The sequence below is a fragment of the Polypterus senegalus genome, chromosome 14 (genome assembly GCF_016835505.1).
Source record: "Polypterus senegalus isolate Bchr_013 chromosome 14, ASM1683550v1, whole genome shotgun sequence".
NCBI lineage: Eukaryota > Metazoa > Chordata > Cladistia > Polypteriformes > Polypteridae > Polypterus > Polypterus senegalus.
The window spans coordinates 3,486,216-3,505,120 of record NC_053167.1 but is presented as its reverse complement, the minus strand read 5'-3'; the positions used below and the strand labels follow the sequence as shown (position 1 = coordinate 3,505,120).

Below are 18,905 nucleotides of genomic sequence, written 5' to 3'. Positions count from 1 at the left end.
TTCATATTTTTGCTGCCTTTTCAATTGTGTAATTCGGTTTTGTTCAGCTCTTTGGAACTGTTGCCTTTTATCTGTGCACTGCGTCAGTTCACGTGAGCCACTCGGTGTACATGCATCGAAGGTTCCCAGCTGTGCTGGTGCCATCTCCTGCTATGTCCATGGCTGTATTTAATGTTACCTTAGTCCTGGCACTTAAAACTTTCTCTCGCAGTTTCGCTGAGTTTGTGTCAAACACCACCATGGCCATCTCATCTTCCTCTCCATAAGCACAGTCCTTCACCCGTGAATATTTACCCGTGGCAGTTTGCTATTGGATTGCCGCTGACGGACGGCCTTATATGGGCAGGCACTAAATTACAAACGCCAGCGGCAGCCTGTCTATGAACTTACTTTAAAGTGTAGGTTTACATCGTGCTTTGTTTCCGAAGTAGCAGAACTCATGAATATGGTTGTATATGTCACTCGCTCGCTTCTTATTGTTTTGCTGCCTTCTCAATTATATAATGCATGTTTTCTTCAGCGCTTTTTGAGGTCTTCCTGGTTTTCTATGTACTGCGTGATTACGTGGAGGCGTGATGATGTCACACAAAACTCCCCCACGGCGTTGAAGCTCATCTCCATTACAGTAAATGGAGAAAAACTGCTTCCAGTTATGACCATTATGCATAGAATTTCGATATAAAACCTGCCCAACTTTTGTAAGGAAGCTGTAAGGAATGAACCTGCCAAATTTCAGCCTTCCACCCACACGGGAAGTTGGAGAATTAGTGATGAGTGAGTGAGTGAGTGAGTGAGTGAGGGCTTTGCCTTTTATTAGTATAGATATAAAACAGAGAGAAAATAACAACACCGATAAAAACACAGCGACAAATTTCGGCAAAAGTTAAATGCTTGTGTCATGAGCACAAGGCGGCTATGCAGTGTCTGCAACGGACGTGGCCATCCACCGTGCATAAGCTACCTTACTGACATTGGCGGGCGTAGGAGCCACCGATTCTTCCTCTGCCCAGTGCCACCACAAGCCTAGAGCCGCCCCTGAGTACTGCGGCAATAAATTATTTCATCGAAGGTCGTACACAATCACTGCGCCGTGAAAGCCATGTTTAGATAGATAGATATATACTTTATTAAAATAACGTGCTTTAACTCCTATCATCATAAAAATGATATCACGTATACATCTCAGTATTTTAGTTATTCAGAGAGCTGTAATATCACGAATGTAATCGATTCTTTGTCCAGTTGGAGAAAGAGAGCCGGTTTAAGAAGCAAGTAGTAATTCACACACACAGAGCACATAGAAGATCAAATACAAAACAAAGCATTTAACGTGCTACTTTAATTACGATGTGATTTGAGAAACTGGTTAATTAAATGATTTTAAGATGAAGTTTATGATGTTTTACTTTAATGACGAAATAAACTACGTGATTAAAGTGGAAATGTCGAGATTGAAGTTGATATTTTGTGCTTTTTCCCCACCGTATGCCTTTTTTCTCTGTTCCCTAATAAGCTTTCATATGACACTCGGACAGTGGGCTTACAACTCTGCTTTTGACGGCGACTTTGATATGTGACTTCTTTTTTATTACCGGCACTGTGCGACTTTGTGAACTTGAGCTTTCAAGTTTCTCCAGCACGCTATGTCACTCGATCAACTTCCTTTTGTTGATTATACCACGGTTTATTTGAACAAATAGTATGTTTTTGCTTTGCCTCCACTTGGTATTCGCTGAAATTCTTATATTTTACCCTGTGCTTTTCCCATTGTCTTTTCACAGAAGGCTGAGCTTAAGGGCGATTTTATATTGATTTTCATATTCAAAGAGGTGTAATTCTGGGAGGAGTTGGGGCGTTACATAAAGCGCGTGCACGAGCGTTACTTTTTATGCTGATCGGGATTCATGTAGCGGAAGAACGTGGAAGTTGTAGTACGCACAGATTCTTGCATCTGGATTTTTCTGTGCGTAAGCACATTTCGACTTTTGTGCTTACGCCATGTTATAGTGCGAGTTCTACGCACGGCGTTATACATGAGGCCCCTGGTCCTTACCAGGTTCTAAAATTATTTAAATCTAACCTCAGGTGTAAAACAACACACAACAGATTCCACCATGTCATTATTTATTAAACATATAAATTAAAGCAAAATTGAGAAGCCATATATGGAAAACTAAATACATCCCATCATTCAATAGCTTACAGAACCACCTTTAGCAGTAATAACTTGTAATCGTTTTCTGTATGACTATCAGTCTCTCACATCATTGTGGAGGAATTTTGGCCCACTGGTCTTTGCAGTGTTGCTTCGGTTCATTGACGTTTGCCGGCATTCGTTTATGCCCAGCTTTGTTATGGTCCTTCCACAGCATTTCAATCAGGTTGAAATCTGGACTTTGACTGGGCCACTGCAGTATCTTGATTGTTTTCTTCTTCAGCCATTCTGTTGTAGATTTGCTAGTGTTGGGGATCCTTGTCCTGTTGCATGACCCAGTTTCAGCGAAGCTTTAGCTGTCAGACAGATGGCGTCATATTTGTCTCTAGAATACTTTAGTATACAGAGGAGTTCGTGGTCAACTCAGTGACTGCAAGGTGCCCAGGTCGTGTAGTTGCGACACAAGCCCAAATCTTCACGTCTCCATTATCATGCTTGACAGTTGGTATGAGGTGTTTGTTTTGATATGCTGTATTCATCATGGACAGACATCTCCACTTTGGTCTCCTGTGTCCAAAAGACATTGTTCCAGAAGTCTTGTGGTTTGTTCAGTTGCAACTTTGCAAAACTAAGCCATGCTTCTATGTTCTTTTCAGCAAGAAGAGGCTTTCTCCTGGCAACCCTTCCAAACAGGCCATACTTGTTCAGCATTTTTCTAACTGTACTGTCATGAATGGTAGCTCTTGGATGTTTTTTGCAATTTCTCTGAGCATTGCATGGTCTGACCCAGTAACATAACCAAAGTTGGGTTTGGATGAGCAATCGCCCACCTGCCCAATGAATTTTCAGTATACCCTCAATCGTCCACCTAGTTTCATATTCACCAAATTTCTGCCTATGCTACTGTTCTGACCTTAGGATTAATTTGTTGAGATGTCCACTTCTGGGAAGATTTTGAATGTTTTCCGCTGTGATTAATCTTTCTCACTGTAGAATGATGCATTTCTAAACATTTGGAAAAAGCCTTATAACCCTTCCTAGATTGATGGGCAGCAAGAATTGCTTCTCTGAGATGATTGCTGATGTACTTCCCCTTTGGTATTGTGTTAACAGACACCTGAATTCTCCAAACCAGCAAACTGCCAAAACATCTGCTTTTATTGAGGTGGTCACACTTGCCAATGAACAATCAATCAAGTGAATTTGATTAGCAGCTCCTGGCTGTTACTCTCTTAATTCCTATGGAAGCAGTAAGAGTGTACTTAATTTTTTTTTTTTTACACACTGCTTTTACATTTTGGCCTAGTTTTTGTTAAGTAAATAATGACACAATGTAATATGTCCTTTGTTGTTGTTCATCTGAGGTTGCATTTATCTAATTTTAAGACCTGCCAAGTACAAGATTTTTTTTTTTATTATGCCATGATACGTAAAACCTTAGAATTGAAAGAGGGTGTAATTTCTTTTTCACTTCATTATAGATAGATAGATAGATAGATAGATGTAATGTGTGTGTGTATGTTGTTGGTATTGTACAGTAGTCAATGTTCCGAAGGGACATGCAAGTAAGAATTTTATTTTATTATACATGTGGTGCTTACACGTGACATCAGTGTAAAAAATCCATAATAGTTGGGTATTGATTTGTTTGTACAGTCCTTTACAGAGGCCATTATTACATACAGTATTTATTATAGATATCTGATGTAGGTTTAAATTCTGAAGAATTATGGTTGATGTTTTAAATTTAGCTTTTTGTCTTCAGTCTTATGAGTGTAATCTTAAATCTTTGTCTTAAAAACATAACTTTTATGAAAAGTAAATAAATAAACAAAGTCTGGCTTAAGACTAAGTTATAACACAGATTATAATTGTCACAAATATTGTCCAGGTCATGAAATGGGCACCTGACAGTGAAGAATATACTAGCAATTGACTTTACTAGTCTTACTAGATCAACAATCATGTTTTTAGCTACTCACTTTGGCTGATGTGGATTCCATAATAAGTGTCCAGTCATAGACTTGATTTCACAGGCCTAAGAGGTGACATGAATGTTTTAATTGTGAAAACAAATGGAAGCAGTGCCATTTTGGGCTACATTACAAAACTCATTGTTATCAGAGATATATTTTTCTCGCTTAGTGCATTGTTGTATTTTTTTTACCCTGTCCTTGTTATGCATTTGGAAGTGAAAGTTTTGTCTTAGAAGATAATATATTTCAGTTTGATCAAAACTGTTTATCCTGATTTTCTTGTAGATTTTTTTGTAGATATTCTGTTTCTTAAGTGCGGGATAGAGTTTTCTATCCTGAGTTTCTGAACTTTTTTAATACGGAAATATAGAGACAATTATGACATTCATTGGACTGATTATTGGTAATTCATTTTTCAGGTACTGGTGTATTAAGATTGCTGCAATTATTAGCCTGTTAGTAGGTGCTTTTTTCATCCCAGATGGAAATTTTACTCAAGGTACATTTCTTAACACTTAACTATCTAACTTGCAATACCTGAAGTCACTGGATAATGATGTGTTATGGAGATGTACAGAACTGTATTGTGCACTGTATACTCTACTATATACTATCTTTTCGAATAAATATACTACTGACAGAGTATGCTTTTGTGGTTGCCTTGACTTGAGAAGAAATGGGCAAGAAAAAAATTAACTAGTTAATTATTGTTATTATTGAATCTGTGTTTTAAAATTGACCTAACCATGTGTACTAGACTTAAACCATAAAAATGCAAATACATGTGTAATTAACTGTATTTTTTTAAATTTCCATGGCTCTTTGTCTAAGTAGATTCTTGATTTACACACAGCTTCCACAGGAAAACTGAAGTGCTTCTGCTTTTTGTTTTATTTTATTTTGTTATTTTTTGGGCGGGATGGTATGAATCCTAGAATACCAAACAAGATATTAAACAAAATTGGTCAAATATCCTCTTTTCTTTTTGACAACCAGTACTTCAATGCATATAGCTAGTTTATTTTATAAATACATTTCATTAATATTACATTGTTTAAACATTAACAAAATAATGCTTTCATCTATAAATTTACATATTTTCCCATTTGGTCACAATCTTGATATACTGCATTGGCATACACTGCATAAAAAAGTTTACTGTGTTATCAAACAGGTAGTAAATTTTGTTAATGACTTTTATCAGCAGCTTTGTAAACAGTGTTAGCTCTACATTACCACACCATATTAGTTGAATTTTACAGTTATTGTTTCTATGGTGAAATGAAAAATCTTAAAATTAATTATATAAATGCACTTTTGTCTTCCTAGTTTGGTTTGGGTTTGGCGTAGCTGGTGCTGTCATATATATCTTAATTCAGTTGTTGTACTTGGTGAGCTTTGCTCACACCTTGAATATATCCTGGCTTCAGAAAGTGGAAGATGGAAATTCCAAGCTTTGGAAGGCAGGTATGTACCCGAGTATTCAAAATCACAAAAAAAAGTATAAATTATGAATTTGGCAAGTGCAAAAGTCTGATCACCTTTCAGAAGATCCATCACATTTTTAAGGTCTTAAATCTTAATTGACAGGTTAGCCTTTGAAATTAAAACAGATGAAGAACATTCCATAGCTGAAAACATACTCAGACCACACTTACCTCTCAAATATTGAACCTATTATCAGCAACTCTGATTTCTACAAGAAGCTGACTGCGAACTTAAAAATAAAAACTGTCTCTTACAGACCAAGAGATAACCATAGCAAGACCTTACTCTTATTCTATGTTAATTAATGTTGACTTATGTTTATTTTTTATTGTGTCTTCTATTTTTCTATTCATTTTGTAAAGCACTTTGAGCTACATTTTTTGTATGAATATGTGCTATATAAATAAATGTTGATTGATTGATTGATTGATTGATTGATCTACCAGCTTGGAATTTCTATTTTAAAAGCATAAGTAAGAAACTGGCTAATAAGGGACTGTTGAAGCCATGGCAATATCTGAAATACCCAGAAAAAAATCCCTGATAGAAATTGTCTTAATCTAGTCAGATATGTGAGGCAGAATCCATCTATCACTGCAGAAGAGCAAAATAAGTGATTGCATTCACCCCCAAGTAAGTATTGTAAGTAATTATTCACCCCTGTCAATTCAGTGTTTAGTAGATGCATGTTTTACGCCCATCGGTCTCTGTCAGCTTTACACATCTGGACACTGCAGATTTTCCTCACTCTTCTATACAAAATTGCTCAAGCTCTTCCACGTTACAAGGGGATCATGGGTGAACGGGCTTTTCAAGTGCAGCTACAAATTCTCACTTGGGTTGAGATCTGGACTCATCCTCTCCTGAATATTAACATTGTTGTTTTGAAGCAATTGCTTTATAGCTTCGGCTTTATGCTTGGGGCCGTTGTCTTGCTGAAAAAAACACATTTTCTCAGAAGGTTACAAATGTTTACCTTACTGCACCAGGTTTTATTCTTGAATTTCTTTATATTTTACAGTTCATTTTACATGGTACCCTCACAAGCCTTTCAGGGCCTACTGCTGAGAGGCATCCCCACAGTATGATTACTGCCACCACCATACTTCACTGTGGGAATGGTGTGTTTTCGATAATGTGTGTTTGACTTGTACCATACATGGCACTTAGCCTGATGGCCAGATAACTCAATTTTGTTCTCAACAAGTACATAGAACCTTGTTACAGATGACTTTAGATTCTTCCATGTGGTTTCTGACAAACACTAGCCAAGATGCCATGTGCTTTTTGTATGAGTGGCTTTCTCTTTGCCACTCTTCCATAAAACTGTGACTAGCATCTGGGCTTCACGCCTTCAGATTTCTCTTAGGTCTCTTGGTGGCTTCCCTCACTACTTCTTCTTAGTTGTTGTTGTTGTGGATGGTCTGCTCTAGGCAGACTTACAGCTGTGTTTTTAGAATACTATAAATACTGTATATAAATTTAGTCTTAGGAAGCAGATATTCTTAAAAGGTAAAGCAGGATGGTTCTCAACCTTTATAATGGGATCTATTCATGGTGCTTAGACTCCATGTCAGAGGCTACAGTCTAGCGAAAGGTCCAGCTTATTTTAAAGTAGATAGACAAAAATCAATATAAGGCCCCTTTGTTTGCACTCTTGGATACGTTCAAGCCAGCTGCATCCTTAAGAGCATCATTGCTTATTTAAAACAATTTATAAAACCTTGTGAGCCTATGAGACCAAGATGCTAAAAGGTTATAGAAGTGCCATACTCTTTTCATGATTGATTAAACCTGATTCCAAGGTATACAGGTTGTTGCAGACGGCCGGGGTCCTTGTCCGGCCAGGATGCCTCTTCATAAAGAGGACCAAGCATGGATAGAACAGTACCTCCCTGGGGCGTTAGATGGCAGCCCTTATGGGTTGCAGTGGTGTCTCGGATTCCCGCAGGGCTTCATGGGAGCAGGAATTATCTACAGCCCTGTTAGGATCCAGGAGTGCTGCCAAGGGATGCTGCAACAGTACCTGAGCCCTCTTGGGTAGGTTTTCTGCCACACCTGGAAGTGCTGCCAAAAGTAGGTCAACGAGCACCTGGAGAACTTCCGGGGGCATTATAAAAGAAGCCAGCAGTCACCACTCCGAGTGCCAGAGTTGGAAGGAGGGAGACGAAACTTGCTGGGTAAGAGTGGTGGAGAAAAGGAAGAGACAAGAATTACTATTGCGTGGTATTGTGGTTGCGGGACTGTGCTGTGCCTGTGGAAAACAGGAAAGTGTTTCCCACGAGGTGAAGAAAAAGAAAACATTTGTGTTAGTGAAGAAAGTGAAGCTGAAAAAAGGTAGAATATTTCACTGAGACAATACAAAACAGGAAAGACTAATGTTTTAGAAAGGCCTTTGCAGTCCCAAGACTTGAATATTTTTGAAAATCTATAATGGGCTCTCAAGAGATTAATACATAAACAAAGAAAAACAAAGAATATTAATAATATAGAGAGTTATGGAGGGAAAACAAGGAAAATTTAACTGTAGTAAGAAGGGTGTTTATCTGGTTACAAGAAATGTTTCAGTATTATGTTTAGTTCAAAACCGCAGGCAAAATTTATTAATTAAAGTTTCAAGAACAGAATAAAAAGCACTAATCAGAAAATGCAAAGGTCAAAATAAAAATAGAGATAAGCAATATGGAAACAAAATCCAAAACAAACCTCAAAATATTAAGCCCAAAAATTTAACATTCAAAAAAAGAGAATGATTTAACTCTTTCAGGGCTGATGTCGACTTTTGTCAAAATTTAGGGGTAGGGGATGGTAATCAGCTGTAAACTGCAACAGAACTCGCCTTTATGTTTTAATTCAAAGGAAAGTTACATAGCTTTGCAGATTTGACCTCGATTCCAAATGCGTGCATTTGTAGCAAAGAGCAAACAACCTCTGAAATGGCATTGACATCTGGCAAGAAACCAAAGTATATGTGCAAAGCATGGAAGTTTTACGTAATTTCATTGAACAGGACTCTGATTTGTCAGACTCCAAGTCTGATGCAAGTGATCTGGAGATGGATATCGAAAACGAAAGTGAGGTACTGGCATCATCTGATTGGTCCCCAGCTGATTATGGTGCTGAACACTTTCGTGTAGCTGATGCTCCTACAGCAGCACTTGCCTGGGAGGATTACCACTTATGATGACAGGAGGTACAAACCATATTGCATGACACTGTGACCGCCACCACCACCTACCTGCTGTGTGAAGACAGCCAGGCAGCCAGCCCACCGTGCATTCTTGCTGACCATTGAGGTGCCCCTGTGCAGACACTGCCACCAGAGGTGCCAAATGTGCACCAACAGCAGTCACGGCACATAGCAGCAGATGTTTTATATTGATTTATGTGTGAAACCATTGCTTTGTGTGCTTTTCAGAAAACGGAGTTTTTTGGAAAAAATATTCAGCCCTCAAAGAGTTAAACAACTAGCATTTACTATTTACAGAGCAAAAACTCTACAGTGCAGAACATGAAATAATAAAACAAAAACAAGTCAATTTACCAAGTTTAAAAACCCAGAAAATATCAAAACCTCAAATATCTAGGTCACAAAATCTACATAGGGAGATCAGAAAGGGGCAGAAGGACACTTAACAAAAAATAATTCCATTGAAATGAAGCAACTGCTTTATATGATATACATAGCTCTCACATAATTAAAGAATAAAGTTACAAAAAAAGGATGATTAAAAAAGGGAACAACATAAAGATAAAATTCGGGGTGAGACTCAAACTTTTGCACTTGCCATGTGAACTTTACCCAAATAGAAATCCACGTATTAATTAGTTTTGTTAGTGCTTTAATATACTGTAGAGGTACATGTTGAAAATTGCTGTCTGTTGAATTTAGCAAGTAAAAAGCAATTCTACTTTAAAATGTTCAGAAATATGTCTTAATTTGTACAAGTGTTCTTAACTTAATTTCACTTTGGAGTGGAAAAATTTAACCTGTAATTTCCAAACTACCATTGTCTCCATAATAAATTAATATGTTGGAAACTGAAAAGAAACGTTTTGTTTGAAAATAAAGACTGGAAACATCTTTTGGGAGATGACCCCACTGTGTTGAAATGTATAAATGGCAAATATCCTACAATAAAAATTGATTTAAAAAATTATGCCAAGACCTTCTAGTTTACAGTCGAACTAATTAATTGTGTTGTGCTAGATGTATTCAGGTTTTACATACTTTGTTGTTTTTGTTTCTTGGTTCTGTCTCCATTCTTTATAATGCACAGACAGTGCATTATGTCTTATTCTGCACTATTCGAGTAACAAAACTGCTTTAAGCAGTTGCAAGATGCACAGATAAATTTTACCTTTTAATAGAAGGAACACGATTAATGAAAAAACTATGAAAGTTAAATAAAAGAAAGAGAGAGAGCTAGAGGGCCTAATTATATTGCCCAAATATCTCAATTATCTTCTTTTTGATTTTGAGGAGCTGTGATTCTGCTCCAAAGTAGTTTCAAGCTTGACCCCCTGCCAACAAGATCACTGCCCAAAGCTTGTAAATACAAGCGAAGATGGGGATATAAAGTAAACTAACATATAAACCCATGGTTGAAATCCACAGACCTGTCTCCTGATTCTCTATGGTGATCTGATACAACTGCAACTGCACCAATTTGTTGGTGAATTTCACAATCATCCCTACCTTGTCATGAACAAGACCCTAAGGTACTTGAGCAGCTCCACCTGTGTCAGATGATCATCTTTGACATTCACTTAGGGGGTGTTGAAAGAGGCAGGCGCAGCCACCCTCAGTCCCAAAGAAGGCACTCAGAGTCTCAGGGCAGGCAGCAGAATCAAGCTTTATTATACGGCGCACATACAGGCACACTTCCGCCAGAATGAGCGCCCAGCCATAGGCATGAGCGTCCCTTACATTTATTATACTGTAGTTCTTTTCTTACAAGCCATTATTCACCCTCATCTGACTCCTAATATTCCACTTCTCTAATCCTACCTAATTTATTTGATCAATATTTCTCAGCTGAGAGGATGTCAAAACCTGCTCTGTCCATCATGTCTGTTTGACAAGACCTACCCTTACTCCCTACTAGCTCAGCGCTCACCATCAATATTTACAGTTAACAATTAAAAAGTTCATTGTCCCCCTCTAAAAGAGAGGACCCATCCTTTCCACCTCTCTCACATGTGTGACCTTTTAGCTTATAAAATTTTGGTGGTTTCCAGCTTTCACAGGATAATAAAAAAAAATATATATATAAGCATAAGCCTTTTCAATCGTAACTCTAACATTTCTAATGCTTAGTGAAATACAATTTTTATTTTCTCATATGCTTATAATTCTTTTCTAGTAGGTGTAGATTATCAATTTTAAGAATACACTTTTCTATAGGGGCACTAGCAATAATTATGAACATAAAATAATTCTCCTTCCAGGAATAATTATACAGTATATATGAGAATTCTGAAATCGTGGTTCAGGGTGTCTGTCACCTACTGTATTTTATTTCCCTTAAATTCCTTCTGCAACCTCATTATTGCAGCCTGAAGGTGATGGTTCTGACTTCTGATTATTAGCTAAGAGGAGCTTCCACCAAAGAAGCCGTTAATTAACATGCTCATTTTAAATTCCATTAGTCATTGTGATTAACCTTATTTATAGTAATACAATTTTTAAATTGTTTGCTGTTGTTGGTAGCTGAGAAGATGTTTCAGGACAGTTCCCTTTCCAACACTAAATGAAAAATTTCTCTTTTTTGATTCCAGCATTAATATGTGTGATGATGATATGCTATGGCATTTCCATTGCTGCAGTTGTGCTTTTGTGCAAATATTACACCACTCCAGATGGCTGCACCCGAAATAAGTGTTTCATCGCCTTCAACTTCATTTTTTGTATTGTGGCATCTATCATTTCAATTTTACCTAAAGTGCAGGTAATTTTATAAAATATAATATAATATATTTAAATGTATATATAATATAAAATCATAGGTGTTGTCTGTTTGTCTGCCTCATACCCCTGGCATTTGAAGCTTCATTGTGGTCTAAATCAACATCTTGCACTGTGATACACACGACCTGATCCATTAATTGGACAATCAGGGCACATCAGGACTGAAATTGTGCTTTTATTCAAGTTCATTGCTGGCACAGCCTCTGCATCACATTTCTGGGTATGTGGTCTGACAAGTGTGACAGATAGGGGGCGCTATCGCGCCCTTGAACCCTCAGACAATATGTCAGACACCAGATAAAAGTCCAAATTATGAATTTATTTGAACAATACCGTGCACAAAGCACCCTCCTCTCCACAATCCTCATATAAATAAACACAATAATCAATAATCCTCCACTCTCCCAGACGCGTTGCCACCCTGCCACCCAGCTCAGCTTGTTTGTCTGGGATTTCCTTTATAGTCCTTGACCCGGAAGTGCTGCTCAGTCCATGTGACTTCTTAGCACTTCCGGGTCAGATCAAAAGCTCTTCTGTTTCATCCCGGAAGTATGTCATTTCCTCTGTCCATGTGACCAGGATGTACTTCCAGGTTATAGGGCAAATACAAGTCTCTAAAACTTCCTGCAGCGTCCAGTTGCGGCCCCCATGGTATGGCTGTGAAGGGAAACTCCAATATCCATGATGCCCAGCTGGAATTCGGCGCACCTCAATGCTGCTGGAAGTGCTCCATCTAGCGGCGTGGGGGTATTGACCAGGATGAATGGCCGGCCATAGTCCACACAGGATATGCACTGCAACGCAGCCTGCTGATGTGCAACATGCATCACAACCCAGATGCTCACAGCACTGATAGAAAACACTACCACTGTAGCTGACACAAATACATACATTTAACTGATCAGGTCTGACATAAAAGCAACCTATGAATTATAGGTGTGGCCCACAGCCACAATTTAAAGGTTCAATGCAACAATGCTGACACGTCAACTACAGCTAAGTGATCTTGCTGCAGGTCTGATACAAAAGCAACCTCAGCAACAGAGCTGCATTACAGTCATCTTGACAGAATGCCTGAGAGTGCTGTGTTTTGTGAGAGGTGCGTGCACCACCTGCTTCAACATGCATTCACACCACATACCTGACATTAAAAGAAATGGGCTGACACTGATGGGGACCTGCGTAACACAGGATAGCTGATCTTCTTCATCGTTCATGGGCATTGAGCATGGAACTTGGGGGACCACACAGGCCCATGCCCAAGCTATTTTTATCCTATGGTGATGTGCCAGCAATTTCAGCGAAACTGATTCTGCAGGAGAACTTAGAATTTCACTTTGCAAAATGAATTACTAAACTATTTCATTTCTTGATTAGTCAAACTCATGAAATACATCCAAGAAGAAAGTTATTTAAGATTCATAAAATCCACCTACCCCCCACCACCCCCCCAATCCCCCCAGCTTCGCTTCTCTTCGGCAACTTCATTACAATTCCAAAATGGGTACTGCTGCAGACTGTTTGACTCAAGTTCAAAGTTTAAATAGCAGCATCATCAAAATCGAGTTGCCATCAGAGATAGCTGTTCCTGCATTTTTTCCCTTTTAAACACTTTGGAGTAGTAATTTCATGGCCCCTCTGGATTACAGTTTATATCTCACTGTACATCTTTCATCCTTGTTGTGGATTGACTTTAGCCATGTTACATTTCACTCATTTATTTTAATCTGGACCATTCTCTGAAAAATGTATGGATCCAAAAGTGCCTTATGCAGTGTTACTAATTCCTTACAGAGTCGTATCATTCTCTCTACCAAAAAGAAACTCCTTTCAGTGAGCTTCTCTATTTCAGAATTGCATGCTAAACACAGCATATCACTACTTGTTATCAGAAAACTTTATTAATCCCAAAGTAAATTACTTATGTTACAACTTAACAACAGACAAGGGATATGTTACACTAAGAGCAAGTATAAAGTAATCATGTAAATATAAATAAAGTATAATAAATGTAAGTATCAAACTAGAGTGCAGAGTGTTGCACCTTAAGTTAATATTGCACATTCTGAGAACAAATAAGGTTATTCTCATGTGAAGAGAATACAATTTATTGCACAAGAACAGATAGTATGTTGCACATTTCAAGTACTTGAAAAATGTTCCTGGATATCCAATAAAGAAAGAGGGTAATAGCTTAAAGTATGGGTGAGTGACTGGAAAAGGAGTTATAGAGTCTGATGGCTGTGGGGAGGAAGGATTTTCTGTGACGTTCAGTGGAGCACTTGATGCTAGTCAGTCTACAGCTGAAAATGCTCCTCTGTCCAACCGTAACACTATGAAGTGGGTTATTAGCATTTTCAATAATAGACCACAGCCTAGACAGCATTCTCTGATCTGCCACAGTTTCCAAGCTGTCCAGTTTCTCTCCTACCACAGAGGAAGCCTTCTGAATTAGTTTGTTTAGTCTACTGATGTCTGCCACTTCCATGCTGCTCCCCCAGCATGCCACAGCGAAGAAAAAGGCACTGGCAACCACACTGTCATAGAACATCCGCAACGTACTGCTGCTGACACTAAAAGATCTGAGCTTGTGTAGGAAATACAGCCTACTTTGACCCTTCTTGTATATGGCCAGCGAGTTCCTGGACCAGTCTAGCTTATTGTGCATACTGTTAGGCCCATAAATATTTGGACAGAGACAACTTTTTTCTAATTTTGGTTCTGTACATAACCAGCATGTATTTTAAATGAAACAGCTCAGATGCAGTTGCCTCACATTTTTATGCAATCGTTTTGCTCACCCCACTGAATTAAAGCTGAAAGTCTGAACTTCAGCTGCATCTGAGTTGTTTCATTTAAAATTCATTGTCAACTAGTCCAGACATAAAATATGTAAAAACATATAGTGTATATTGCCTTATATATTTCTTGGTTTTCCCCTATTTATATGCACAAGTATGGTTTGCAATGGATATTCAGGATTAGTTCTGGTGTTGGATATGATGTTACTGGAATATGTTCCATTTCTCTGCGACCCTGAATTAAATAAGCATGTTCATTAAAATAATACATTGATGAAAGGATTTTTATTTAAAAAGAAAGATTTTTCTCCAACATACTGTTCCAGGTCACTAAAAAAATAATATATTACAAATATTTGATTAAAATATGTATATATATATATATATATGTATGTATATATATGTGTATGTATGTATGTATGTATATATATATATATATATATATATATATATATATATATATATATATATATATATATATATATATATATATATATATATATATATGTATGAGTGTGTATATATATGTATATATATATATATTTATATATGTATGAGTATATATATGTATATATATATGTATGTGTATATATGTATATATATGTGTATATATGTGTATATATATATATATGTGTATATATATATATATGTGTATATATGTGTATATATATATATGTGTATATATATATGTGTATATATGTGTATATATATATGTATATATGTATGTGTATATATATATATATATATATATGTATGTGTATATATGTATATATATATATATATATATATATGTATGTATATATGTATATATATATATATGTATGTATATATGTATATATATGTATGTATATATGTATATATATATATATATATGTATGTGTATATATGTATATATATATATATATATGTATGTGTATATGTATATATATATATATATATATATGTATGTATATATATATATATATATATATGTATGTGTATATATGTATATATGTGTATATATGTATATATATGTATATATATGTGTATATAGCATATATATATGATATGTGTAGGATGTATGTACAGAAGCAGCTGTATTAGTAACACTAGAGTTGTGAGGTTACAGGATTTTTTTTTCTGTTTCAGGTTTGCAAGGTTGAAAAGAGGCTGCCCCTCTGAAACACTGAGCTCCATAGTGTGACTCATAATGTTCACTTATGAAAGTTTTTTCTTAAATAGGCAAACGTTCATTTATTGATAAGAAAATAAAATTATATTTACAACTGGAATGTGGCTACACATCTTTTGGAAATTTAAAGTTACATTATCACTGTAGTAACAAGGGTGTTAATCTAGATTGTTAAATTTAATGTCAAAATGTGTTCTTGACCCATATTAAAACAAATGTTGGCAGTAATGTATTAAATGTAAATGCTTAGATTACAGTTAATTTGAACTTGAATATGTTATTTGCTTCATTTTTTTGTGTTCCCATATTATAATGAGCGCAACATCTTTTGCGATAGCCATTTATGCCTGTCCACATGAAACAACCCAGACTCCGTTGATCAAAAAAATTTGTGAATATAGTTCCATTTTTTGTTGATATATCTCAAAACAGATAGCACTCTGCAAAGTTTTAAAATTTAAACATCTCCACATGACAGTTAATGAATATGTGACAAACGGTGTCCTTCAGTCATGTTGATCAATATTTATGATACATGTGAATATTATAATAACATGGACAACTTTTTTTAATGATTTATATGTAAAACTACTCTTTACAGGAAAAACTATTTTATTCTGGTTTACTGCAGTCGTCTTTCATCACCATGTACACAATGTATCTCACCTGGTCTGCCATGACAAATGAACCAGGTAAGTACTTTATCGCCTGAATATAAAATATTTAGAAAACTTAAAAACACCTGCCACAACCACATTTCTCCATTGGAAACCATACACTGATCGTAAAAATAATTTTAAAAACACTTTAGAAATTAGGCAAACTGGCTAGATTGTATGATGCCAATTCTTATTTTTCTTAAATTAACAACTGTTTGTGTGTCTTTCACAAAGTACCTAAATTCCGTCTATATGTATTTTTTTTTTCTTTCAATTATACAGATAAAAGATGTAATCCAAGTTTGCTTAGCATTATAGGACAGTCAAATTCCACTACGCCAGCAAATTCCACTCAAGAAGATATTAAGAAACCTTCACTTCACTGGATGGATTCTCAGAACATCACAGGAGTTGTCATCTTTGTGCTGTGCATTGTCTACTCAGCGTAAGAATATAACACTTTTAAGAATACTATGAAAATGAAATTGATCAATAGTGTAAAATATCCAACAATATTTTTTGAATGTATAAATACAATACATCACTGTCATTTATTTTATCTGCAATATTAGCTGTAAACACAAGATATTTGAGATATTTATGTTTATAGCACACTTTCATACAGCATGTAGCCCATAGATTCAAGATTCTTTATTTGTCACATACACAGTTATGTAATTACAATTTAGTGGAAAGTGCCCTGAATTGGCAATGAGACTGTGCAATAAAGTTAACAAATAGATAATTAAGTTCAATTTAAATTAAAAAAAAGAATTAAAGAAAATTTAAAGGGTATAACTAAAATGATACAATTAAGTTTATATCCAAAACATTACAATTTTAAACAAGATGTGAGCTTTTTGCAAATGTAACAGAATAAAATATCTATATACCATAACCATGCTGGTCAAAATAGACTTAAATGACATGGTGGTAGCTAAGAAACAATGAGGTAGAGAACTCACTTTGTGTTAATGAACAGTTGAAAAACATTGTGGTGGCATGTCCAGTTTAAGTAATATTATGGCCTGTGGATAAAAGCTCCTTCACAGCCTCTCTGTTCTGGCCATAATACTCCTAAACTGTTTGCCTGATTTCAGCATGTTGAACAGATAGTTACTGGGATAAAAAGAGTTTCTGATGATCCTAGTTGCTCTGGACTTGCATCTCCTAATATACTGTAGATATGCTTCAGAGATGGTAGATTATATCTGGTGCAGTGTTCCACCACCCGGTTCATTTTCTGTAATCCCTTAATGTCCAGTACACAGCTGTTCCCAAACCAGGAGGTGATGCTCTGAGTTAAGACACTTTCTGAAACACCAGAGTCAGAAGTCAGGAGGAATCCATAATATCCTCAACTGTCTAAGATGGTAAAGATGCTGCCTTGGGTTGGGCTTGAATGTGATCAGTCCATGTCATATCCTCTGTTCTGTGAATGGCCACATATTTGAAGCTGCTCATCCTCCCCACTGTGATCACGTTGATGTTGAGACCGCTGCTGTCTGCTACTGAAGTCCACCACCAACTCCTTGATTTTGTTGACATTCATTTGGAGGCAGTTCTTCTGACACCATGATATCAAGTTCTCCACTTCCTCCATGTAAGCTGTGTTGTTATGGTTGGAGATGATGCCCAGCACCACTGTGTCATCATGGAATTTGATGATAGAAGTGGAAGCATGTGTGGTCACACTGTTGTGAATATAGAGGGTGTAGCGCACAGGGCTGAGTAAACAGCCTTGTGGCACTCTCATATTGAGTGTGATGATGCTGGAGGCACAAATACCAACTCTCACCACCTGTGATCTCCCAGTGAGAAAGATGAAACCCAGACTCACAGGCAGCTGTTCAGTCGCAGGTCTCTCAGCTTGGTCAACAGTCTAGGGGACAATTGTATTGAAAGCTGAACTGTAATCAATGAAAAGCAATCTCACATAATTCCCCTGCCTTATATCCATGTGGCTGAGGGTGGTATACAGGATGTGGAATATGGCATCCTCCGTTGATCTATTGGAACGGTAGGCGAATTGGAGTGGGCCTGCAGAGCTGGAGATAGATATTGTAATTAAGACTTTGATGAGCCTCTCAGAAACCTTCATGACTACCAAGGTAAGTGCAATAGGTCGGTAGTCATTCAGGCACGAGCGCTCGTTGTTCTTTGGTACCAGGACTATACTGACCTTTTAAAGCACGTAAGGATCATAGACTGAGCCAGAGGCACTTTGAAGATGGAGGTGAAGGCTCCAGTCAGCTGGTAGATGAAGCAGGTGCCCATAAATGCTGTACAGCCCAGGCACTTTCCTGATGTTGACCTGCTGCACCATCCTGCGTATGTTGCACTCTGCAATGGTGATGATGTCACCACACTTGGTTAGCAGGTTATGGCTGTCACTAGCAATAGGACAAATAGCCTCAAAACAGGCATAGAACACATTAAGTTCGTTGGCAAACACAGAGTTGGCACTCAAAGCTGCTTTGGATTTGCTTTTAAAGTCCGTAAATGTGTGCAGTCCATGTCACATTCGGCACATGTTGCCTTGGTGGAAGAATGACTCCACGTGCTCCTGGTACCAGTGTTTTGTGTCCTTTACAGCATGCCATATGAAGCAGTGGTGAGTCCTGCTTCATACACAGCGGTATGGGTGTTCACTATATTATGGATATTTCCATCATCCCACAGCT

The 18,905-nt window shown here is 37.0% G+C and overlaps 1 protein-coding gene across 2 annotated transcripts in view; it reads left to right on the top strand.

Moving 5' to 3' along the window:
• LOC120514783 (serine incorporator 3-like) overlaps positions 1-18,905 on the top strand; it is a 102,676-nt gene that overhangs the window by 58,825 nt on the left and 24,946 nt on the right. For both annotated transcript variants that reach the window (XM_039735339.1, XM_039735337.1), the window contains exons 4-8: positions 4,551-4,630; positions 5,461-5,598; positions 11,401-11,570; positions 16,164-16,254; positions 16,504-16,666. In XM_039735339.1, the coding sequence (XP_039591273.1) occupies positions 4,551-4,630; positions 5,461-5,598; positions 11,401-11,570; positions 16,164-16,254; positions 16,504-16,666 (642 nt within the window). The remainder of the gene's footprint in view (positions 1-4,550; positions 4,631-5,460; positions 5,599-11,400; positions 11,571-16,163; positions 16,255-16,503; positions 16,667-18,905) is intronic.